Source organism: Zingiber officinale, chromosome 7A (genome assembly GCF_018446385.1).
Source record: "Zingiber officinale cultivar Zhangliang chromosome 7A, Zo_v1.1, whole genome shotgun sequence".
In the NCBI taxonomy this organism is placed as follows: domain Eukaryota; kingdom Viridiplantae; phylum Streptophyta; class Magnoliopsida; order Zingiberales; family Zingiberaceae; genus Zingiber; species Zingiber officinale.
This window is the reverse complement of record NC_055998.1, coordinates 9,458,927-9,486,580: the sequence shown is the minus strand read 5'-3', so window position 1 is coordinate 9,486,580 and position 27,654 is coordinate 9,458,927. Positions and strand designations below refer to the sequence as shown.

At 40.3% G+C, this 27,654-nt stretch overlaps 1 protein-coding gene across 1 annotated transcript; it reads right to left on the bottom strand.

Moving 5' to 3' along the window:
- Window positions 1–19,946: 19,946 nt before the first annotated feature.
- Window positions 19,947–20,735, bottom strand: LOC121999189 (putative germin-like protein 2-1). The gene is made up of 2 exons (XM_042553905.1): window positions 20,615–20,735; window positions 19,947–20,506 (listed from the first exon to the last, which is right to left on the bottom strand). The coding sequence occupies exons 1-2, from the start codon at window positions 20,733–20,735 to the stop codon at window positions 19,947–19,949; spliced, it is 681 nt and encodes a 226-aa protein (XP_042409839.1).
- Between the last annotated feature and the right edge of the window lie 6,919 nt (window positions 20,736–27,654).

Sequence of the window (27,654 nt, the reverse complement as noted above, 5' to 3'; positions counted from 1 at the left end):
CACGCTGAGTCACCTGACCAATGGAGTCAAACAGAGTCCACCGTCTGCCGGCTACTACGCTGCTACACTAAATGCCAGCGGAGCCAAACAGAACGGAACTGTCTGCCGGCTACCACGCTGAGTCCTCAGACCAACGGAGCCAAACAGCAGAACCGCCACACACCTGTCTGATATACCACTAAACCATGAGTGGGGGTGTGTGCAGTACATGTAACTGGTGATGGGTTCAACCATAGTGGAGCCGACAATCGCACAGCATGCAATCATGATGCATGTCACTATGCATAACAAAAACTGATCAACATAACTATATCCATACATACAAAATGGGTACTGTAAAAGCGATGGTCACATACCAAGATCTAGAGTACACAGGTCAGATAAAATATCAAAAATCCTATGTCCTGAACATAATAAGTATGGAATATCCTGATCAACATAGAAAAATCCATATATACATAATATGGGTACCACAGTATCAGTAAGCCAAATCCACAGATCTAGGGTATACAAATCCTCTAAGGTATAACAACCTAGACCCAAATCATATCCCTCTTCCATAGCATATGTACCAACAATATACACAGATCAAAGAATCAGGGTCTAAACACCCGAATCATATATGATATACAAATAGAGGTACACAAACCTGATATGGCACTAAAACCTAAGTATCAGATAATCTAGATACACAGGCCAGAAACAACAATCCAAATCCTAGTCCTAACCTCAGTAAGCATGGTATGTCACTCTAGAAACTAAGATACTCATGGTAACAAGATAATCATGGCAACAAATCACGAGATATAAGCACGGATACATCACAGGTGACAAACCTAACATGCTATGGATATCAAACAGTGACATACCAAAGGCAAACATGTTCATTGCATGTAGTTATAAAATACTATGCATATTCAATGACAATATCATAAAAGATAAGTCAAGAGGTACCCGCCTCCGATATAGATCGAATCGAACCAATCCGATGTCGAGACGCCCGTCTCGAATCACAGTCCTGTAACAACACGATATACAGATTTAGCTAATTACACAATCAACAACTAGCTAAACCTAGAACCTAATCCAATGTCGATTAGGTCACCCTGTTTAATTCCACATAAATACCCAAACCAAAGTAGATGATAAATCCAATAAGCAATTTGTACAGGAATGTATCTACTAGAATCCAACAAACATAACCACACTCACCTCAAACAGCCCCCAAAACTTCAACCGAAACCTTACTCAGTCGCAAGAATGCATAGGACAGAAATCTGCCTAGAGGAAGTCCATCAAGGAGTTGTTCCTATGCCTCCCACGAGTCCAACATCAGGAAGAACATCACAACGGAAACTAATGAGACCATTATCAATGAATTCTTCAAAATTCCAGATAAGCTTACCTAGATTGATCACCCTCTGGTGGTGGCACTCGCACAGAACAAAGAGGAGGAAAAGGGTAAGGATACAGCCATGATTTCTCGGTTAGAACCTGCTGTTCCGGTGATGCAACATCAATTCCGCAATGTCTCTGCTCTGTGGAGGAAGCAAGGCACGAGAGGAGATCGGCCAAAGATGGAATCAGGGAAGGCTTGTCCGGAAATGGGTTGATCGCGAGCGAAGATCGATGCTAGGGCTTGGCTCCCCCTTCCTTGCCGAAGATCTTCCTGTGCAGGCGACAACCTTGAGAGGAAGATGACCCAATAACCTCCGGTGATCAGCGGAGAAGAAAGCAGGATCAGTGACTGCACAACACCTATGTGATCGGACGATGTCCGCCGGCAGCGCAGCATCAAGCAGCGTCGACTCGAGAGGAAGGAGAGGGAGTGGAGACTCGGTCAGGTTGTGAAGCCAATATAGGGCTCAGGAAATCGGAAAAATCAGGCGGCGATGGCTCGACCGGTAGTGGCTCGTGCTCGCCGACGCTTGTGCAGGGATGAAGGAGAAGGGATAGAAGCTTCGGCGCCACCCAGAGATGAAGAGAAGTGATCGGCGCCGGTTGGGAAGGGAGGTTAGGGCACGGGGTCGGGGAAATCGGGAGAGGGAAGCGGCGTGGGAGAGGAGAAAATTTTAAATAAAAAGAAAAAGGGAAATAAAAAGGAAAAGAAAAAATTAACTTTTCCTCACTTAAATGGGTAGCCTAAACAGGCTTTTCCGGGTCCCATCTTGATCCCCGTTAACTCGTCCGTACGAGCTCCGAAAAATTCCAGAAAAATTTCCAAAAATTCCTGAAAATTCCCTTATTAATATTCGCCTATTTCCGGTATTTTACATTCTCCCCCACTTATAAAAATTTGGTCCCCAAATTTCGTTATCTACCATCAGCAAGTACTAACAATAGGCAGGAAGTATAAATGCTGAACGGTAAACTGAATCACATACCTCATATGAACATATGGGGGTATCGAGCTCGGATAGTATCCTCGAGCTCCCAAATAACCTTCTCGTTCAAATGATACTGTCATACGACTTTAACCAATCGGATAATCTTGTTCCGTAACTAATGCTCTTTCCGGTCTAGAATCAGTACCGGAACCTCCTCATAGGTGACGTCAGGCTGAATAGAAACTGAGATATCTATCAACACATGTGTCGGGTCAAGTACGTATCTCATCAGTATAGATACATGGAATGCATCGTAAATGCCAGCTAGAGATGGTGGTAGCGTCAGACCATAAGCTACTGCTCCAATCCTCTCCAAGATCTGGAATGACCCAATATTTCAGGGAGCTAGCTTACCTCGGAGACCAAATCTCTTCACCCCTTTCGTGGGTGAAACTCGCAGAAATACATGGTCGCAAATAGAGAACTCTAAGAGTCTCCGACTCCGGTCAGCCCAACTCTTTCGGCAGTCCTGTGCCTCTGACACTCTCCATCTAATAGCATGGACCAACTCTGCCTCACGCTGAGCTCTACGAGGTTCCAACAACTGGGCCTCCCCAACCTCATACCAGAGGGTGGGTGTCCGACAAGGTCTACCATACAACGCTTCAAACGGTGCCATCTGGATAACCGAATGAAAGCTGTTGTTGTCGACGAGCTCTACTGATGGCATATGGTCCTCCCAACTGCTTCCAAAATCCAATACACATGTCCTCAGCAAATCCTCTAGAGTCTAAATGGTCCGCTCTGACTGTTCATCTGTCTGCGGATGGAAAACTGTACTGAAACAGAGCTGCGTGCCCAAGGTCTGCTGCAGACTCTGTCAAAACCGAGACGTGAATCGGGGTCTCTATCCGAAATAATAATCAACAGAACACCATGTGATGGGATAATCTCCCGGCAAAATAGATCTACCAATCAATCCAGGAAATCTGTCTTCCGGATCGCTAACGAGTGCGCGGATTTAGTTAATCGATCAACGATTACCCAAATCACGTCATGGCCTCGTAGTGTCCTCGACAAACCTACCACAAAGTCCATAGTAATCTATTCTCATTTCCACTCAGGAATAGAAATCTGTTGAAGTAATCCGACAGATCTCTGATGCTCTGCCTTCACCTGCTGACAGACAAGACATCTAGCTACAAAATCCGCGATGTCTTCCTTCATGTCGTTCCACCAATAGAAACACCTCAATCTTGGTACACACGAGTACCGCCTGGGTGGACAGCAACTCATGAGCGATGAGCCTCCGGAAGTAACTCCTATAAGACCGGATGAGACTGAAATATGCATAATCTGCCTCGGAAGTGTAAAACACCCTCCTTATCTCGTGTAAACTCGGTCTGCTACCCGGAAGCTATCTGGCTGCAAATAAACTGCCAATACTGATCAGCAGCATAGGGCTCTCGGATCCTCGTCCTGATCGACGACTAAGCAACCATGGTAACAAGAATACTCTATTCTGTCTGTAACCACAACTCGGTGGCAAGCCAAAGTCCCTCTAGACTTCCGGCTAAGTGCATCTGCAACCCCATTAGCTCTCCCCGGGTGATAGCTAATGGTACAATCATAATCCTTCAGGAACTCCATCCATCCCCTCTGTTGGAGATTAAGTTCCTTCTAAGTAAACAGATATTTGAGACTCTTATGGTCAATGAAAATCTCAAATGTAACGCCATATAAATAATGTCGTCAAATCTTCATGGCAAAAATAATGGCGACTAGCTCCAGATCATGTACAGGGTAGTTCTTCTCATACTCCTTCAATCACCGAGAAACATAGAAGACTATCGTGTCGTGCTGCATCAGAACAGCGCCAAATCCTGTAGAGATGCGTCGGTATAAAGCACGAATCCGTCCTCTCAAAAAGGAAAAACCAAAATCGGAGCCGACACTGGTCTCCACTTCAGCTCCTAGAAGCTGGTCTTGCAATCCTCAGTCCAAGTGAACTTCACGCCTTTCCTGGTCAGGCGTGTAAGTAGCATAGTAATCCGTGAGAAACCCTCAACGTATCTCCGGAAATATCGGCCAAACAAGGGAAGTTGCGAGCCTCTTCCATAGACTCCGTCTACTCCCAACGGAAACAAACTCGATCTCCTGTGGAACCACAGTATACTCCTACTGATCATCATGTGTCCTAAAAATCTCACAGAAGACAATCTCAAAACGCACTACTGAACTTCGCATATAGATGTTCTCGTCGAAACATCTCCAGAATTATGCAAAATGGCGTGCGTGACTCACCGCGGATCCGAAATAGATCACAACATCGTCAACAAAGACAACGGAAACCGATCCAAACATCCTGGAACTACCAGAATCATTGAGTCCCTGACAACATCTAGGGCACCACAAGCACTAATGGTAAAACCAAGACACATAATGTCTGTATCACAGACATTCCTAACCATAAGATCCTCAACAACAAATCAGGAATCTGATCACCAACGATATATAATCACCAAATAATAGAACCTCCAGTGTGAGAGCAATGCTCTATCACACGAAACACCACATATGTGGGAGCAACGCTCTACCACAAGAAATCCTCCATATGTGGGAGCAACGCTCCACCACAAATAATCCAAAATATGTATCCACAATAAATATGGGAGCAATGCTCCGCTACAAACAATCCGCAATATGTAGGAATCCAGAATATGTGGAAACTACGCTCTACCACAAACGATCCATAACATGTGGGAGCTACGCTCTACCACAACAATACATAAGGGCCCAAAGCACCTAACTATCTAACTAGAGATTGCACGAGATCTCTCTACCACAGATCACTGTGGGTAGCCTAGGGTATAACCACCCAGTAAGCAAATCTAATCCATAGTCAACTCTATCATCCTCCTAGTGGGTCGGTCACCTACTAATGGGAGAATTAGTTGACAGGGTAAAACAACCAATATCATAATGTAGACATTTAACCTTCTACATTCAACATAGGTATAATCATCATGATTCTACCAACCATACATCTGGCACACGTGCACACACAACATAAGTATGATCGACATACTCCTCCAATTAGTACACACCAAAAATACTCACATCATAGGTATAAATCACCGTGATACCTCCAACAATGTATACCAAACTCGTGTGCACATATCAATATAGGTATAATCGACAATACACCTCAAACAACACTCACCTGACATATATACACATATACCAAGAGTGTAATCAACGTATACTTCCAATAAGGCATACTAAAACCCAAGTGCATTCACAAATCACACAAAATCAACAAAATACCTCAAATACCACACCAAACACATATGTACATACCACAACACCGATTTTAATCGATAAGATACCTCCAATATGTCAATCATGCACGTACAGCTAACTAAATAGCTATAATCCACAAGGAACCTATAATAACCATATCTAGATGGAAATATCCTCACTATCCACAAATGAATTATCCATCATAGAACTCCTTCCACTCATATCAATCATATACACACTTCATAGATATGCAAAATCAGCATATTTAATCCAATCTACCACATAAACCCTATGCCATCTTCTAAGTTATCCAATTAGGTACATACAGTCTAAAATTACAGTACCCATAGAATAAGATACATCGATCCTCTATCAACTGACCAAATCATCAATAGTATATAGCTAATTCAATCCTTTCCCACGTCAGTATAAGCTAGATACTCGTTGTGCTCAGGTTATCCAACTAAGCACGAATAACCCAAGATTCAAACATCTAAAAGTAAAGTAGGTCAATCCCCTACTGATCGGATCAACAAAACTAATCGGTCATCTACTAACTAATCAAGAACCAATAAAACCTCTACAAGCGTCTAGGGTAAATCAACCCACGACTAACCCAAGTCAATATATGTAAATCAGTTTTCTATTGACCGATCTAACCAGAGTACAATAATCATCTACCGACGAAAACTAACTAAAGTATATCGGTATTCTACTGACTAGTCAACATGAATATGAAGGTACTATCTACTACACACTAATAACAACAGAGGCTGGTATGTGCCTCCATCTCCTAACCAATTAGTAGTAACTAAAGCTAATACTACTAATGGTAAAATATGAAAAATCAACAGAGACTATATTCCTTAATCTCTATTAAGGTCGATCAAGATAAGTGACTATCCCATCACATATAATATGGCTACAACATCAGACAGATACCAGATACAAAGTGTCATAACTATCACAATCAACAATGCATACACTAACTAAATAATAGGATAACAGTATACCAACATACCTTCTATAGCTTGGAGATGTCCTGCTGCTGCCAGGTCCCGAAAAGTCACATCAAGAAGACTAAAACATGAAATCCGAAACACGAGAAATAAAACTCGTAAGCCGATCTCTGATACCAAATAAATTGGTATCAGATAAATCTCAAAAATCCAGAATACGTAGCAAGTATCGTATACCTGCTCTGATACCACTAAATTGTCACGCCCCAGAGGAGTCTCTGTCCGAAGAAATTTCGGCAGCATCTCCCCTGTACGGCGGACAATCTGAAACTTTTCTACAAGCACTATATACCTCAACCACATGCGGCTGGAATAATAACAATAAAAGAAAACAAACACCACGCAGTTAATATCAAATTCAGCCTACTCGGCTGTACCAAAACCAAAACACAAAACTGCTAGCCGGCTAGGCTTACACAACCAATAACAAATACAAAACACCACATAACAACATCAACTCTCCAAAAATAAAACCAGAGTACAGAGCTAAACAAACTGATACATAAAACAAGCAAAACATACGTGAAACCAATAAGTCCTCTGATGTGACGTGGGGACCAGCAGACAGAATACTCCAAGCGACACCAAAACCAAACCTAGTACCTGAAAAAGATAGTATCAACGGGGGTGAGTTCAACAACTCAGCGAATACCAATGGACATGAGTAGTAAGATATATCTAACAGCAACAAACATGGAATACAGCTTCCTAATCATATATAGGGAATACGCAAAACTGAAAGGTAACTGAGGAAGCTGTACTCACCAGGAACTCCTATCCAGACAAAAAGGGTCGTCAAACCGAAAGTGTCAATAATCCTGTATGCAGGTCAAAAGTATGTATCCAACCAAAAATGCAACAACCAAATGCAGCAAACATAATCATAAAAATATAAATGCATCAATGCATATGATGCTAATGATGCGTCCTGGTCACCCCTAACGCCAGTCAGTCATCTCACACACAAATGGTGAGACCGAGTGGGTAGGGTTGTGACAACGTGCACTCTGTCGTCACTACTCCCGATGAGTGACCGAGTGGACGGGATCTTTACTCCTGCCCTGTGACCCCAAATCATAAATGGGGAGCTCAATGCTCTCAACTCCCGACACAATGACGGGAGGTATCTCACGCTACCACGCCGAGTCACCGACCAATGGAGTCAACAGTCCACCGTCACGGCTACTCTGCTACACTAAATGCCAGTGAGCCAAACGAACTGTCTGCAGGCTACCACGCCGAGTCCTCGGACCAGCAACAGCAGAACCGCCACACACCTGGATATACCACTAAACCATGAGTGGGGGTGTGCGCAGAACTGGTGATGGGTTCAACCATAGTGGAGCCGATAATCGCCAAAGATGCAATCATGATGCATGTCACTATGCATAACAAAAACTGATCAACATAACTATATCCATACATACAAAATGGGTACTGTAAAAGCGATGGTTACATACCAAGATCTAGAGTACACAGGTCAGATAAAATATCAAAAATCCTATGTCCTGAACATAATAAGTATGGAATATCCTGATCAACATAGAAAAATCCATATATACATAATATGGGTACCACAGTATCAGTAAGCCAAATCCACAGATCTAGGGTATACAAATCCTCTAAGGTATAACAACCTAGACCCAAATCATATCCCTCTTCCATAGCATATGTACCAACAATATACACAGATCAAAGAATCAGGGTCTAAACACCCGAATCATATATGATATACAAATAGAGGTACACAAACCTGATATGGCACTAAAACTTAAGTATCAGATAATCTAGATACACAGGCCAGAAACAACAATCCAAATCCTAGTCCTAACCTCAGTAAGCATGGTATGTCACTCTAGAAACTAAGATACTCATGGTAACAAGATAATCATGGCAACAAATCACGAGATATAAGCACGGATACATCACAGGTGACAAACCTAACATGCTATGGATATCAAACAGTGACATACCAAAGGCAAACATGTTCATTGCATGTAGTTATAAAATACTATGCATATTCAATGACAATATCATAAAAGATAAGTCAAGAGGTACCCGCCTCCGATATAGATCGAATCGAACCAATCCGATGTCGAGACGCCCGTCTCGAATCACAGTCCTGTAACAACACGATATACAGATTTAGCTAATTACACAATCAACAACTAGCTAAACCTAGAACCTAATCCAATGTCGATTAGGTCACCCTGTTTAATTCCACATAAATACCCAAACCAAAGTAGATGATAAATCCAATAAGCAATTTGTACAGGAATGTATCTACTAGAATCCAACAAACATAACCACACTCACCTCAAACAGCCCCCAAAACTTCAACCGAAACCTTACTCAGCCGCAAGAATGCATAGGACAGAAATCTGCCTAGAGGAAGTCCATCAAGGAGTTGTTCCTATGCCTCCCACGAGTCCAACATCAGGAAGAACATCACAACAGAAACTAATGAGACCATTATCAATGAATTCTTCAAAATTCCAGATAAGCTTACCTAGATTGATCACCCTCTGGTGGTGACACTCGCACAGAACAAAGAGGAGGAAAAGGGTAAGGATACAGCCATGATTTCTCGGTTAGAACCTGCTGTTCCGGTGATGCAACATCAATTCCGCAATGTCTCTGCTCTGTGGAGGAAGCAAGGCACGAGAGGAGATCGGCCAAAGATGGAATCAGGGAAGGCTTGTCCGGAAATGGGTTGATCGCGAGCGAAGATCGATGCTAGGGCTTGGCTCCCCCTTCCTTGCCGAAGATCTTCCTGTGCAGGCGACAACCTTGAGAGGAAGATGACCCAATAACCTCCGGTGATCAGCGGAGAAGAAAGCAGGATCAGTGACTGCACAACACCTATGTGATCGGACGATGTCCGCCGGCAGCGCAGCATCAAGCAGCGTCGACTCGAGAGGAAGGAGAGGGAGTGGAGACTCGGTCAGGTTGTGAAGCCAATATAGGGCTCAGGAAATCAGAAAAATCAGGCGGCGATGGCTCGACTGGTAGTGGCTCGTGCTCGCCGACGCTTGTGCAGGGATGAAGGAGAAGGGATAGAAGCTTCGGCGCCACCCCGAGATGAAGAGAAGTGATCGGCGCCGGTTGGGAAGGGAGGTTAGGGCACGGGGTCGGGGAAATCGGGAGAGGGAAGCGGCGTGGGAGAGGAGAAAATTTTAAATAAAAAGAAAAAGGGAAATAAAAAGGAAAAGAAAAAATTAACTTTTCCTCACTTAAATGGGTAGCCTAAACAGGCTTTTCCGGGCCCCATCTTGATCCCCGTTAACTCGTCCGTACGAGCTCCGAAAAATTCCCGAAAAATTTCCAAAAATTCCTGAAAATTCCCTTATTAATATTCGCCTATTTCCGGTATTTTACAAAAAGTATATAAATAAAAAGCAACTTTTCCTCACTTAAATGGGTTGCCTAAACAGGCTTTTTTCGGGCCCCGTTTTCATCCCCGTTAACTCGCCCGTACGAGCTCCGAAAAATTCCTGAAAAATTTTCAAAAATTCCAGAAATTTCCCTTATCAATATTTGCCTATTTTCGGTATTTTACATTCTCCCCCACTAATAAAAATTTGGTCCCCAAATTTCGTTATCTACCATCAGCAAACACTAACAACAGGTAAAGCGTATAAATGCTGAACGGTAAATTAAATCACCTACATCATGGGAAAAGATGGGGGTATCGAGCTCGGATAGTATCCTCGAGCTCCCAAGTAGCCTCCTCATCCGAATGATGCTGTCATCCGACTTTAACCAGCCGAATCATCTTGTTCCGCAATTGACGCTCTTTCCTGTCCAAAATCTGTACAGGAACCTCCTCGTAGGTCACGTCAGGCTGTACGGGAACTGAGATATCTGTCAGCACATGTGTTGGGTCAGGTACGTATCTCCTCAGCATAGATACGTAGAATGAACTCCTACCAGGGACGGTGGTGGTGCCAACCGGTAACCTACCGCTCCAATTCTTTCCAAGATCTGGAAAGATCCAATGTATCGCGGAGCTAACATATCTCTGAAGTCAAATCTCTTCACCACTTTCGTGGGTGAAACTCGTAGAAACACATGGTCGCCAATAGAGAATGCTAGGGGTCTGCGTCTCCGATCGACATAACACTTCTGGCGATCCTGTGCCTCTAACATCCTCGGTCTGATAGTATGAACCAACTCTGCCACACGCTAAGCTCTATGAGGTCCCAACAACCGGGCCTCTCGGATTCTCGTCCTGATCAACGACTGAGCAATCCATGGTAACCAGAGTATCCTGCTCTGTCTGTCCTTACCCCTCAAGGCCCAAATCGGAGGAACCTTAAATCAAATCTGTGACCACAACTCGGTGGCAAGCTAAAATCCCTCCGGACTTCCTGCTAAGCGCATCGGCAACCACATTAGCTCTCCCCGAGTGATAGCTAATAGTACAATCATAATCCTTTAGAAACTTCATCCATCTCCTCTGTCGGAGATTAAGTTCCTTCTAAGTAAACAGATATTTGAGACTCTTATGGTCAGTGAGAATCTCAAATGTAACGCCATATAAATAATGTCGCCAAATCTTCATGGCAAAAATAATGGTGACTTGCTCCAGATCATGTACAGGGTAGTTCTTCTCATGATCCTTCAACCGACGAGAAGCATAGGAGACTACCATATCGTGCTGCATCAGAACAGCGCTCAAACCCTTAATAGATGCATCGGTGCAGAGGACATATCCGTCCTCTCCAGAAGATAAAAATTCAAAATCGGAGCCGACACTAGTCTCCACTTCAGCTCCTAGAAGCTGGTCTTGTCATCCTCAGTCCAAGTGAACTTCACGCCTTTCCAGGTCAGGTGTGTCAGTGACATAGCTATCCGAGAGAAACCCTCAACGTATCTTCGGAAATATCGAGCCAAACAAAGGAAGTTGCGAGCATCTTCTATAGACTCCGTCTACTCCCAACGGTAATAACCTCGATCTCCTGTGGAACCACGGTATACTCCTACTGGTGACCGTGTGTCTCAAACATCTCACAGAAAACAACTAAAATACGCACTACTGATCTTCACATCTAGATGTTTCCATCAAAACATCTCTAGAACTATGCAAAGATGATGTGTGTGACTCACCGTGGATCCGAAATAGATCACAACATCGTCAACAAAGACAATGAAAACCGATCCAAACATCCTAGGAATACCAAAATCATCAAGTCTCTGAAAACATCTAAGGCTTCCCAAACCCTAATGGAAAAAATCATGACTCATAATGTCCGTATCACAAACATTTCTAACCATAAGATCCCTGACAATAAGTCTGTAATATAATCACCAACAATACAAATCACCAAAGAATAGATCCACCAGTGTGAGAGCAACGCTCCATCACAAGAAATACCACATATGTGGGAGCAACGCTCTACCACAAACAATCCGTAATATGTAGGAGCAACGCTCCACCACAACAATCCAAAATATGTAAGAACAACGCTCTATCACAAACCAACAATAATATGTGGGAGCTCCGCTCCACCGCAAATGATCCATAAATGTCCAAGGCACCTAACTATCCAACTAGAGACTGCACGAGATTACTCAACCATATATCACTGTGGACAGCCAAAGGTATAACAATCCAGCAATCAATCAAACTCATCGCCAAATCTATCAACATCGTAGTGAGTCACCCACTGATAAAAATATGGGTTGATAGGGTAATCCAACAAATGACATAATGCAAACACTCTACATCCTGCATTCAACATAAGTAGAATCATGCTGCTACCAACAATACACCTAGCACACTTGCTCACACAACATATGTATGATCAACATAATCCTCCAATTATTATACATCAAACACACACACACAGGTATAAATCAGTGTGATACCTCCAACAATACCTACCGAACCCGTGTGCATAAATCAATATAGGTATAATCGACAATACACCTCAAACAACCTCACATGGCATATAGACACCTATGCCAAGAGTATAATCAACGTAATACTTCCAACAAAGCATACTAAACCCAGGTGCACTCAAAATCAAACATAATCAAAAAAAATACCTCAGATACCACATCTAACCCATATGTACATATGACGATACAGATTAAATCAACAAGATACCTCGAATAATTAAGCATAAGTACCAAGTAGGAAAATAACAATCATAGACAATCCAAAATAAAGCAGCCTAATCATCAGAAAACAACAATATATCATAATATCTTATCTAACAATATCCATTGCGAGCCTGAAGAGGTTGGAACACCTAACGGCAATAGAAGACTAAGTGCTCCACTTGAAACTTTACTTCAGTGCTCGGTTCTGCTCAGCAGTAGAATTCAATAATTCTATTCCTTTTCTACTCCTGCTCTGTTCTTCTAAGGTGCAATAACTACATCAATTGTCAACTAGATAGCAACTCTTGTGCCAGCTAATCAAAACCAAATTTGGTAGGTCAATGTATAGCCTTAGTGTCCCAATTTATCCAATTGTTGTATTGAATTACTTATCCTATTCCTTATCTCCACTTCTATTGATGTGAAGTGCAGTATCAAACTCAGCGTGTTGATCCAGGTGAAATTCAAATGCAATTTCTCTGTATGAGACATAATTATTGTAATTAGGACTTAGAAAATTCTCAACTTTTAACAACCCAAGACATTGGCCCTCATTTTATAAAGAGAATCCAATTTAGTCATCCACGTCCAATTGCTTCAAAATGAAATGGGCAATGTTTCCATCTCCAAGCTTGGTCTATTCCACTTATATGCAAATTATTGGAAGTCAGCAATACTACAATGGTAGCTAAGGTTTAATAAGATACAACATCACCAAGACTACATGATTACATTATTATCTATGGTGAACAATTATCTTTAATCAATAAGTCAAATTTCAAATCTGCATAACTCATCCTCAAACATAACCTTGACTAATTCTTTAGGCACAACAATTAACACACCAATCCAAGGTTCTATTAATATTCACCTTAGTCTCAATTAGTTCTTCTTATAAAATAGTCATCCAACATGATCATTTTAAATATGTCATGTATAATTGTTTTGGTCTTTCTATATAACCTACCCTTTATACTCCAAATCCAGATGATTCAAGTTGTCCATCTGTAGAATCTATCAAACATGTTCATGCAATGTCAACCTATGCTCTCACATTATACCATTTAGAGCCTAATACACTCAATCATCGAAGCACAGTAGTGAAATATAGACGAGCATGAGATATATATAATTCATGTTTTTGCTACAATTATTTAGCAAAGTGGAGTACATATATGAAAATTGAAAACACCAAAAAAAAATAGCTTCAACCAACTCAACACTTTAGGAAAACCAATCATTTAGGATATTCCAATTCTTTTGGACAACAATGTAATAAATTAATAAACTTGTAATAAGGTTCTTTTAAAAGTCCCTTTGAATCAATGTTTATCAATTATCTACTGATGAAGTTAACTAAGATAAAATGGTATATTACTGGCTAGGTCAACATGAAGATATAGATACTATCCACTACCCAGCTAATAATAGCAGAGGCTGGTATGTGCCTCAATCTGCTAACCAACTAGTAGTAACAGAAGCTAAACCTACTGGTGTATGCTATGAAAAATCACCAGAAACTACAATCCTTGATCTCTATTAAGGTCAACCATGCTCAATGGCTAACCCATCACATGTAATATGTGTTACAACAACCAGACAGGTACTAAATAAAGAATGCTAATACATGTCATAAACTATAAAATTACACATCATACCTATATGCCGTCTGGAGATGTTCCATCGTTGTCCAGTCCCCAACTTCTGACCTCAAAGTTCCAAACATGAAAATCGTCGGAAATCCATATAAATCCGAAACAGAAATCCGAAACATAAACATAATGGAATTCCATGCTAATCCACAATCAACCCCCAGTTTGACACATAAACTTGGGTTAACCCAAAAATCCAGAACACCAAAAACAGGTAACATAACCCGCTCTGATACCAATAAATTGGTATCAGTTAAATCTCAAAAAAAAAAAATCCGTAACACGAAAAACAACAAATATCGCCAAACTTTGACATTCTGATACCATATAAATTGGTATCAGATTATCCCGAATATCCAAATACGAAAACAACGGTCGTAAAACTTAAGCTCTGATACCACTAAATTGTCACGCCCCAGAGGAATCCCTGTCCGAAGAAATTTCGGCAGCATCTCCCCTGTACGGCGGACAATCTGAATCTTCTACATAACACATATACCTCAGCCACAGGCGGCTGGAATTATAACATAAATAAAAACAATCACCACGCAGTTTATATAGATATTCAACCTCTGGCTATCACAACCACGCAGTTAATACTAGTAATCACAAACAATAGTACTCTGACTCGAGATCCACCCTACTCAACTACACTCGTAAAGCTCAAATCCGACGAACTCACCTCTTCTGCCCTCCAGGCAGGCATGTAGTAGAATAAAATCCAAATCATACCAAAAGTCCATCAAACGGAAGGATTCATACAATATCCATATGTAAAATCCAAAACAAGACTAAAACAAAGTCTGATAGAGAAAAGCTAAAATAAAATAACAACTCAAAAACCAGCAGATGGACTAGCACTACGTGCTGTGGGGACCAGCGACTGGAACTGCTCAACCTGAAAATATATCAACAATGGAGGCGGGGTGAGTCCAACACTCAGCAGGTACAACTGATATGCATAATAAAACAAATAACAGACAACACTAATCATGCGTACAGTCTCCTGAATACGAGAAGGATAAATGCAACTGAAACAAAATCAGGAGATAACTGTACTAACCGGAATCAAAGTACAAAGGTAACAGGGTCGTCAGACCGGGGAAGTCATAATCCTGTATGCATGTTAATCATATGCATCCATATAAATGCAGCAAGTAAATGCAGCAATCACAAACAATAAATGCATATGGTGACCGTGCACTCTGACATCACTGCTCCTGATGAGCGACCGAGTGGACGGGATGCTGTCGGAGTACTCCTGTCCTCTGACCCCCAAATCATAAATGGGGGAGCTCAATGCTCTCATCTCCCGGTACACGATGACGAGGAGGATATCTCTGCCGGCTACCACGCTGAGTCACCTGACCAACGGAGCCAAACAGAGTCCACCATCTGCCGGCTACTACGCTGCTACACTAAATGCCAGCGGAGCCAAACAGAGCGGAACTGACTGCCGGCTACCACGCTGAGTTCTCAGACCAACGGAGCCAAACAGCAGAACCGCCACACACCTGTCTGATATACCACTAACCCATGGGTGGTGGCGGTGTGTGCAGTAAGTACATGTAACTGGCGATGGGCTCAACCATAGTGGAGCCGATAATCGTACAGCATGCAATCATGATGCATGACACTAAGCATGGCAATCTCATGAATAACATAATAATGACCATATAAATAATACAAAGTGTATACCACTGGAAGATGTATCAGATAGAAGGTACACAAATCAGATAGGGCATCAAATAAACCCTAGATCCAGAAGATAACATAGCATGTGGTTGGGTCACTACCTAAAGCATATATGATCAGGTAAATAGTATGCAGTGCAGAATAAATAAACAAGCAACCATGTAACTATCATGTAGTGACCAACCGAAACAAAATGATTATACAATCACTGCTATATGTTAAACATATTATTATGCATATCAAAGACATAAGTCAAAGTACCCGCCTCCAATAGAAAGGTCCAATCCAAAATAGATCCCTCGTCGAGACACCGTCTCGAATCAAAGTCCTGCAGATAATGTGATATACAATTTAGCTAATTTTATAAACAACAACTAGCTAAATCCAACCCAACTTAATTAGGCAAAACCCTAATCGATCCATCATTAATTAATCCTAATTAATGATTAACTTGAATTAATCTCCTTAATCAATAATCCTCAATCAACACAATCATTTCCTTTCGCTAATCAACTTACGATTAGCAATATGATCATATCTAATAAATCCAAGGATTAAATCTAATCCAACATAAATTAAGGGTACTTAATTCATCACAACTACAATAGATTAAGCCTTCCATAATCACATTAGGTTAAGTTAAACATGAATCCATCATAACTTACCTAAATCCACAACTAACCAAGTAACTGCAGATTACAACATCTCCACATAATCCAATATAAATGCATATCTTCCAAATACTCATATAAATACAACCTAAACTCCAAACATAGCTTACCTTAATCAACGACTGTGATTGTTGATCCATAGCAGGGAGTGTTGATACTCACAACAAGATGCCTACAGATGGAATAGCTGCCGAAACCAAGACCCTCCACCACCCAACCTCCTTGCTGGATACTTCACTGTTCGGATCAGATGAAATCAAGATTGACACTCAATCAAGCAATAATCCTAAACAACAAACGAAGCTTACCTCAATCCACAACTGCTGTGGCTACTGGGACAACAAAACAGAACCACAGTAAAGAGAAAAACTATAGCACAATGGCTGGAGGCTAGGAGAGGGGTCGGCAGTGATGAACTAGGGCACAGGGACGGCGTCGCTGGAGTCAGGGCAGAGGCTAGAGTCGGGTCCTCGACTGCGTTGGCTCGAGTGTCGCCGGCGCTGTCCCGTGCGGCGGCGGCACTGTCGGGTGAAGAAGGCGCGGCCAAGAATTAGGGCACGGCGGTTGAGGGTCAGCGTCGACACGCAGAGGAGAAGAGAAGAAAGGGAGACCCTCAGCAGTGTGCGGAGGTGGAGAGTCTAGGGCAGAGAGGGACGACGGTCAGCGCTAGGGCTCAGGAGCGGCTCGGCCGACGTTGGCTAGCACATCGCCAGCGCCAGGGCAAAAGGATGGCGGCGCTGCTCGGCCGGAAGAGAGAAGGAGACGGGGAAGAAGAAGCTTGGCCGGCGTTCGATCGGAGAGGAAGAGGTAACCGCCGGCGCTAGGAGGTTAGGGCACGGGTGAGTTCGGCAGAGGAGAAGAGGAATGGCACGCGGGGAATAAATAAAAATGAGGGAGAAAAGAAATAAGAAAGGAAAAGTATATAAATAAAAATCAACTTTTCCTCACTTAAATGGGTAGCCTAAACAGGCTTTTCCGGGCCCCGTTTTCATCCCCGTTAACTCGTCCGTACGAGCTCCGAAAAATTCCTGAAAAATTTTCAAAAATTTCAGAAAATTCCCTTATCAATATTTGCCTATTTTCGGTATTTTACACCTTAAGTTCACCATTATTCTCATATGATACAATTCCTTAAAAATTATATTTTACAGAAGACAATTAAAATATACACTACTGAATTTTGCTTATAAATATTCCCATCGAAACATCCTTACAACTATGTGAAGATAGTGTATGTGATACACTTCGGATCGGGAATAGATCACCACGTCGTCAATCAAGATAACGGATACTGATCCAATATCCTAGGGATACCCAAATCATCGAGTCCATGATAACATCTAGGGTACTATAAGCCTAAATGATAAAATCAAGAACTTATAATGTTCGTACATCAGACATCCTCAACCATAAGATCCGCAAAAATAAACACCAAGGAATAGGTCACCAAATGTGAGAGCAACACTTCATCACAAGAAAAACAATATATGTGGGAGCAACGCTCTACCACAAGCAATCCTCAATATGTGGGAGCAATGCTCCACCACAACAATCTTAAGTGATCAAGACATCTAACTATCTAACTAAAGACTGCACGAGATCACTCAACCATATATCACTGTGGCAGCCAAGGGTATCACAACCCAGTAAGCAAATCAAATCCATCGTCAACTCCATCAACATCGTAGTGAGTCACCCACTAATAGGAGAATTAGTTGGCAAGGCAATACAACAAATGACATAATGTAGACACTCCACATAAGTAGAATCATCATGATGCTACCAACAATACACCTGGCACACATGCACACACAACATAGGTATAATCGACATAATCCTCCAATTAGTACACACTCAACACTCATAACACAGGTATAAATCAGTGTGATACCTCCAACAATGCATACCAAACCCGTATGCATAAATCAACGTAGGTATAATCGACAATACACCTCAAACAACATTCACCTACCATATATATACACCTATGCCAAGTGTATAATCAACGTAATTCTTACAACAAATCATAATAGATACGAGTGTACACTCAGAACAATTATAATCAACAAGATACCTCCCATAAAACACCAAACACATGTACACATACCATAACACAGATTTAATCGACATGATACCTTCAATTATACAATCAGACACACACACCAAACTACATAGCTATGATCCACAAGGAACCTACAATAACCATATCAGAACATGTATACATATACTACTTGCAAATGGACAGTCAACCACAGGACTCCTACAACACATAACAATCATATGTACATGCAATATAGCTATGAATAATCAGCATATATAACCTAAATCAACCTGGCATTCCCCATGCTACCTTCTATGTTATCCAACTAGGTACATACAGTCAAAAATGAAAGTCCACATGGAATAGGATACATCGATCCTCTATAGACTGACCAAACCGATAATGGTATACCGCTAATTCAGTCTTCTCCCCGTCAGTACAAGTCATGTATCCAATGTACTCAAGATATCCAACTAAGCACGAATCACTCAAAGATCAGCATTTTTATAAAATAGAGTAAGTCGATCCCCTGCTGATCGGACCAACCAAAACAATGAATCGGTGATCGACTATCTAAATCTAACAAATGTACGTTAATCCTCTGCAATCACAAAGGTATATCGATCTACGACTACCCAAGTCGACAAATGTAAATCAGTCTTCTACTGACCGATGTAACAAGAGTAAATCAATATTTACTAATGAAATTAACTAAGATAAAATGATATACTACTAGCTAGGTCAACATGAAGATATAGATACTATCCACTACCCAACTAATAATAGCAGAGGCTGGTATGTGCCTCAATCTGCTAACCAACTAGTAGTAACAGAAGCTAAAACTATTGGTGTATGATTAGCATGATTAAAAGGTACAAATACAATTATTAAATTTGATGCTTTTGTCTGAATTTCTTAGCATGATTAAACCTTGGTTTACCGAATAAATCTTATATTATCATTATTCAAATAAAATCTCTTATTATCATCATTATAATTGAAATAAATTAAATGATTACATGACAAATTACTTCATTGAGTAAGCTAATTATGCCGGTTATAATAATTAACCCATGCATAGTAATGACATTGATAATATATTCAAACACACATGTCTAGCTCCTATCTAGCTAATTGTTGTTATCCATCCAGAACTGAGCTTGAAGTCGATCGACAGTCTTTCGATCGACGCAAAATGCCTTAGCGAGAACTTCATTAGATATGGGGGTTTTTGAGCCAAAAACAGCATTGGCAATGGTTATGGTACTGGGGTTTTGGCTACTTAGAGCAGCGATTGCAACAACTCTTATATGGCCACGGTTGAATTGGAAGTGGGCAAGGCCTTGAGGGAACACAAACACATCGCCCTTCTTCGGAATCTTGGTGAAAATGTGGTTGGTTTGGCCGATGTTGGATGTCACAAAACCAACATAGTGCTCTCCTTCTAGCAGGGTGAGGATCTCAGTGCCATGAGGGTGAGTGTGGGGTGGGTTGAGTCTGCGAAGGCCGAAGTCTATGCGAGCCATAGAGATGCCGAGGGTGTTGAGCCCAGGAATTGTATTCACATTGACTGCACAGATGTTGGAGCCTAGCTTGTTTATGGTGTTGTCGGGCTTGTCGAGGCCATAGGCAAAGAAGTCTTTGGCTTTCACGCCATCCATGCTCTTGCAAACGAATCCATTGACAAGCACTGTAAATCAAGGAACTATTGAATAAAATTTAGACGAGCCACTCAGATCGAAAGATTGACAACTAAATTAAATTAACCAAGGGAGAAGAAGTTATATATAATATAAACCTTTGGAGCTGTTATCGGCGACGCAAAAGTCTTGAAGTGGACTAGGATCAGATGCCCATATTACACGAGAGGTAGACAAAGGAAAGAGAGCAGCAATAATCAGATGAATTTTAGCTGTCATCTTAGCTAATTTGTTTAGGGGAACAAGGAGATTAATTAAGTTGAAAATAATATATAAAATAGCAACGGTTGCGATCGAGTAGTTGCTGCAATGATATACATAATAGGTTAGAGGAAAGGGATATATAAAGAATAAGGTTTGAAATAATCTTTATAAATATTGTAAAGTTCAAAGATGAACATTAATCACATGAATTTTAGCTGTCATCTTAGGTAATTTGTTTAGGGGAACAAGGAGATTAATTAAGTTGAAAATAATATATAAAAGAGTAGCAACGGTTGCGATCGAGTAGATTGCTGCAATGATATACGGAATAGGTTAGAGGAAAGGGATATATAAAGAATAAGGTTTTAAATAATCTTTATAAATATTGTATAGTTCAAAGATGAACATTAATGGTCACATGGATTAGTAAAGTCGATCCGAGCCAATCAATTAATTATAAAGACATTCAGTTGCTCATATTGTATAGTTCTAATTTGCATGTATGTTGGCCAAGTAAACTAGTACAGAAGAAGACGCGGAGGACAAAGTCAATTACCTTTGTGCATGTCTTGTATTTGGTAGCAACAAGGTCAAAGTGTCAGGCGAAATCTTTTAATTGGTCAAGTAATAAGAGCAAGTAGTTACTCAGATGATTAAGGAGCAGGCGAAGACTGAGCATGTCATGCACGTTTATCATTTCATAATCTCTCCTCTCACGCACGGTACCAAATGAGAGCATGGCATAGCAGAGCAGAGTTGGAAGAATGTTTTAAACTTACTTTTTCTCTATATAAGCCTATTGAGATTGCACGGCATTCACCATCAAAATTGCAAGCTCAGCTCAGTGATACAATTAATCAAAAACATGGCTGTTAAACTGCTCCTTGTCGCAAAGATTTATTGATCAATAAATAAGTGTTCATGTATATAAATGAATGGTCTACTATTCACAATTCTTTTTTCATTTTAATCGATTGTTTCAATCAATTGATTTAATCAATTAAAGTTTTATTTTCTTTTGGTTTTACGGAGGAACAGTAATGTTTACTATTTCTTCGTTTAATCGATTACCTAAATCAAATGAAAAATTGCTTGAATCGGTTAAAAGACTTCCATTTTTAATGTAAGTTCAAAAAAGCCGAATGAGCATGTTGATGCAGTTCCTTTCATTCAACAAATAAAATGGTTTAGTGTCTAATAAAATGATTAATAACATTGCCACTAATAACCACTAACCTCTCCTCATCACTCATCACTCTGCACTCCGAGTTGCACAACTCCACAGCAGTCGCACTCCGCAGCTCTGCAGCACTCTACGCTCCGCAGCAGCAACTAGCAAAGGTAATCCACTTTTTTATTGATCTTCCCTGCTACTGAGCCTGTTACGGGCTTAGCCTATCTCATTACGACTATAAAATATAATAGTGCATAGTCTGCTGCTAGCCTCGTGAATGATAACAATTAAGATAGAAAAGGTGCGGAGCCTCATATGCATCTTTCATTCAATTATATCTATGACTGAGGTGATCCCACGGTGAGAATTTCTTTATGCCTTAAACAATGGGTATCTCTCCAACGGTTACCTATTTCTACAAGAGAGCAACCTTGTACGTATTTGGGGTACCTATTCTCAAGCAACCCAGTATAAGTATAATATGTTTTCTTTCCCATTTCACATATTGAGTGATCCCTAGTAATCCATCTCCGATCGTTTCCTATTTATATATCTTCACAGACTAATGAATATATCTACCTCACTAACCTTAACAACTGATTATCTAATTATTTATAAGATACCTTCTATAAAATACGAGTATCTGAGCATTCCTATTAGTTCTTAGGGGTGGTTCGGTACGGTGTACCGAACCATCAACCCACATATCGTTACCATACCAAAAAATACAGTATAAAAATTATTTATACCGATACCGTACCAGAATTTCGGTATACGGAATTTTGGTATACCGAAATTTTAGTATTCATATTGTTTAGGGTAAATTTTTGATATCGGTACGGTATATCGAAATTAAATTTCACTTAAAATCGTATTTCGATACCAATTCCAAAAATTTCGGTACGGTATAATATCGTAACAAAATTTTTGGTATATCATAAAATCGGTATCATTCGATAAATTTCGATACGACATATGCGGTATACCGAAATTTTGATATTTTCCCCCACCCCTAATGTGAAGCTTGATCCTCTATAAAATCTAACTAATTCAATAAAACAAACGACTAATAAATCAGTAAGTTGCATTTCCTTTATGAAAAAATAATAAATCTAAATCTATATAAAATGAATTGTAAAAAAAAGTGATATTATCTGATAAATTTATTAAAACATGTAAAATTCACAAGATGGTCAGTGACTAGGTCTTTAGAAAACATAATAAAAAGGCATAAAATTACAAGAGTCGGATAATAAAAATATGATCAGAAAAGGAATTACAGTCATTGTCATTGCTAGAAAATTCCTCTTTTTTTTCTCCTCTCGTTTGACTATCTTGCGATCACATAATTCAACTGTCCCAATAAGATAATTCGTAATCAGTAAATAAATTAAAATCATTCTCGAATTTTCCATATTTCAATTTTTTATTTTAAATTTATATTTTATTTTTATATATTGACAAATCTCAAGTAACGGGCAAAGATGACGAGGCCTTCTAATACAATTATTATGGTTTTTTTATAAAAAGATTATAGGAATTCTAGGAAAAAAATTTAAAAAATTTAATTTTGAATATAAGGATATTTAAACATACTGTGTAATTTGAATTACAAAATATTTTGATATTCAAAACTCCATACTTTTCCCCTAAATATTATTCCTTGCATTAAGATTGAATATTTCTCCTCCTAATTTGTACATTCATAAGCAGTGACCAATATTGTTGATCATTTGAAGGCTATTATGTAATTAAGCAATAGGCATGAGTCTTATCTTTGATATTAGATAGCTTGAGAATTTATAATGTTTAAATTTAGATTGTTAGTTATTTTTTAATTATTTTTATTAGTAAATCGCTATATCTACTTGCATAGATTTTTTTTAAAAGATTTAGAATCAATTAGAAGAATACAATATTAAAGACGTTAGAGTTGAAAATTTTGAATATTAGATTTTATATTTTTTTACTTTATAAATTATATTATATTATATTGTTGCGAATTAATATACTAGCTCTTCTCTCAACCCCCTCATTAGATTGTATAGGAGAATGATGGTTGAGACGAGGAATTGAACTCCCTATGCCACCTTCATCTTCTTTTTCCTCTTCTATTTAGTTGTGATAGATCTATGCTGTCAATGTCGTGGTGAAAATCCAGATGATGTTATTCCCAGGTAGCTTCTGGAGTATGTAAACTGATCGTCGAGGCTAGTATTCGACACTATCTCCGTAAACGATATTGCTCCGCTACGGTGCTTAACGGATTGTTGCAATTCGTTCCCAAGATACAACGACGACGAACGTCTCGGAATCGTAGCACTCCGACTTCCGAGACCAGCGAACCTTCTAGTAGACTTCTTGGACTCTTGAATGCACAAGATGAGATGAATGCTTGAGGAAGAGAAGAGAGGATTGAGTGAATATTCCATCATCTGGAGGGTTCTATTTATACTGAAAGAAGAGGTTGAGTGTCCTTTGGGTGAGTGGATGTGTTCCTTGGGCTGGATCGATCTAGATCATCCATTCTGAAGGGTTGTAACCCTTCACCAAGCCCACTTCAATCTCATCCATCAGATCTGAGGAGTTGTGACCCTTAGATCCCGCCTATTGTCATCGACCATCGGATCTGGATCCATTGATTCGATGCTTCAAATCAAGTCTCATCCCAAGCCGTCAGATCGTTACTCTTTGCGATCCAACGCTCTAGATCGCATCACAAGCGATCCATCACACCTATTTGATCAACGTTGATCAATGGTAGTCATCCATTCCCTAAGTCAACTATCCAGTCATCTCCCTTTGCCCACGAGGATGCCGCATAGGTACTGCCACATCAGGTACGAGCCTGACACGTCACCCGAGTGCCACGTAGGCACTGCAATGTCACCTGGAGCATAAATTTAAGCTCCTCAATGCTCCTCGCAAAGTGCAAAGTGCAAAGTGCAAAGTGCAAAGTGCAAAGTGCAAAGTGCAAAGTGCAAAGTGCGCCTACAAAGCGCCCATTGCGCACGTGGCGGGTGGCGGGCTCACAGATGCGAGCACCTGCTCGCCCTGGGCTAAGGGAGCACCTATCCATTTATTTTTGTGTTAACTCCATTAACACATCTTTATTAATAAGTAGAGAACACACATCGAGAATTTTCGATGTGGGACTATTCTCCCATGCACTTTATTAATGAATAATAAATGTTATTTTAGGCCGATTTTAAACATTAATTTCTCATTCACCCTTAATCGGTTTTGAGCAAATTAATAGTCTAAATCTATCTACGCGAATCGTAGATTTCAATTTTGAAGTCAATTACGACTTTCAACAATTGATGGCTTCCTTCCTCAAAATCGTTTTGGTCCATTTAAGGCCCCAATATCCAACAATCCCCCACATGAATGGAAATTAATGCAATGCGTGTATGCATGCTGACACTTTACAAGAGTCCAATCGATAAGTCACTGCATCGGGAGAGGTAGCTTGTGGCTTTGAACCTTCCGTAGTGAAATGCTATCGAGTATACTAGGCTGTGAACGTGATGTCTTGAACTGCTCAGCTGTTGGTGTATACTTAGACAATAACACCCACACAGAGATCTATCTCACCTACTTTAGGTTCTCATGGTTAGTTCCGTTTCGGCCATGGATACCATCTTGGATTCATGAGTGTTTCATTGAAGCGGCCTGTCTTCACACTCACATAGGTGACACTTCTATCAAGAGTATCCTACCATACTCCACCTTATCAGGTATAGAAGTCACTAAAAGAATAAGCTTAACCTCACTACATGAGGTAGGACAGCACAAATTCATCCTAGGATTGGGATAGAGATAAACTATCTAATGTGCTGGACCACAACTTCTGTAACTTCGTTGTCCCATTGAACCAAGATCTTGGGATCTCCAGTCAACAAGGTTGGGTTACCGCTACAGTTGTTTTCAGTTGTAGATTTTTAATCTCATTCCTCTTGATGAGCAGTATACTTGATCTTAACTCAACCCCTTCGTTAGAGGATCTGTCAAATTATCTTTGGACTTAACATAGTCAATTGCAATCACTCCATTCGAGATCAACTGCCTAATGGTATTATGTCTACGACGTATATGTCGTGACTTCCCATTATACATATTACTCTGTGCCCTTCCAATCGCCGATTGACTATCACAGTGGATTAGTACGGCAAGCACAGGTTTCATCCAGCTCGGAATATCTTCCAAGAAATTCCGCAGCCATTCAGCTTCCTCAGCTGCTTTGTCTAGTGCTATAAACTCGGATTCCATAGTTGACCGAGCAATGCAAGTCTGCTTAGTGGATTTCCAAGATACTGCTCCCCCACCGATCGTGAATACATATCCACTAGTGGATTTGGAGTCTTTTGTATCTGATGTCCAATTAGCATCACAATATCCTTCCAACACAGCGGGATATTTTCCATAATATAATCCATAGTTCATAGTATATTTCAAATATCTGAGAACTCACATCAATGCTTTCCAATGGGTGTCGTTTGGATTACTCGTAAAACGACTCAGTTTGTTGACCGTACAGGCAATATCTGGATGTGTGCAGTTTGTGAGATACATTAAACTGCCTATTATCCGAGAATATTCCAACTGCGATATGGTCTCACCATGATTTTTCGCTAAGTGTTGACTTAAATCCATAGGTGTTTTCACTGTAGAGAAATCGTACGCATTGAATTTTTTCAATACAGATTCTACATAATGGGATTGTGTTAAAACTATCCCTTCTGATGTCCTGAGAATTTTAATTCCCAATATAACATCTGCTTGACCCATAAAAATTTCTGGTCAACATTTTCTTTGTAGTCATGATTACATCATGATTACTGCCCATTATTAGCATGTCGTCTATGTATAGACAGACAATTACATAGCCTTCAGGTGTGTTTTTGACATAAATGCATTTGTCACATTCATTTATTCTGAATTCGTTTGACAGCATTACTTTGTCAAATTTTTCGTGTCATTGTTTAGGCGCTTGCTTAAGTCCGTACAACGACTTAACAAGTCGACACACCTTTTTCTCATTTCCAGGAGCGATGAACCCTTCGGGTTGCTCCATATAAATTTCTTCTTCCAACTCACCATTTAAGAACGCAGTCTTAACGTCCATTTGATGTATTTCAAGGTCATACAGTGCTGCAATGGCTATTAGCACTCGTATGGACGTAATCCTTGTCACTGGTGAGTATGTATCGAAGTAATTAAGGCCTTCCTCTTGCTTGTACCCCTTGGCTACAAGTCTGGCCTTATACTTGTCAATTGATCCATCAGCTTTATACTTACGTTTTAGTATCCACTTACAACCTAATGGTTTATTACCAGAAGGAAGGTCTACTAATTCCCAAATATGATTATTCATGATAGACTCAATTTCACTATTGACAGCTTCTTTCCACATTGGAGCATCGGGTCTAGAGAGAGCTTCACTTAATGTTCTTGGTTCCATTTCTGACATGAAAGTCATGAAATCTGGCCCGAACGATTTCTCAACTCTAGCCCGTTTGCTACGATGTGGCTCTTCACTTTGATCGTCAATAGTCCTTTTATAACAGCTAAGTTCGGTAACGTCATTTTTGTTTGAACTTCCGTTGTTATCACTTTCAACGTTTCCCTTTTTATTTGGGAACACATTTTCAAAGAATATCGCATTCCGAGATTCTATGGTTGTTCCCACATGTATATCAGGAATGTCTGATTTGTGAACTAGGAAACGATATGCTCTACTATTATGGGAATATCCGA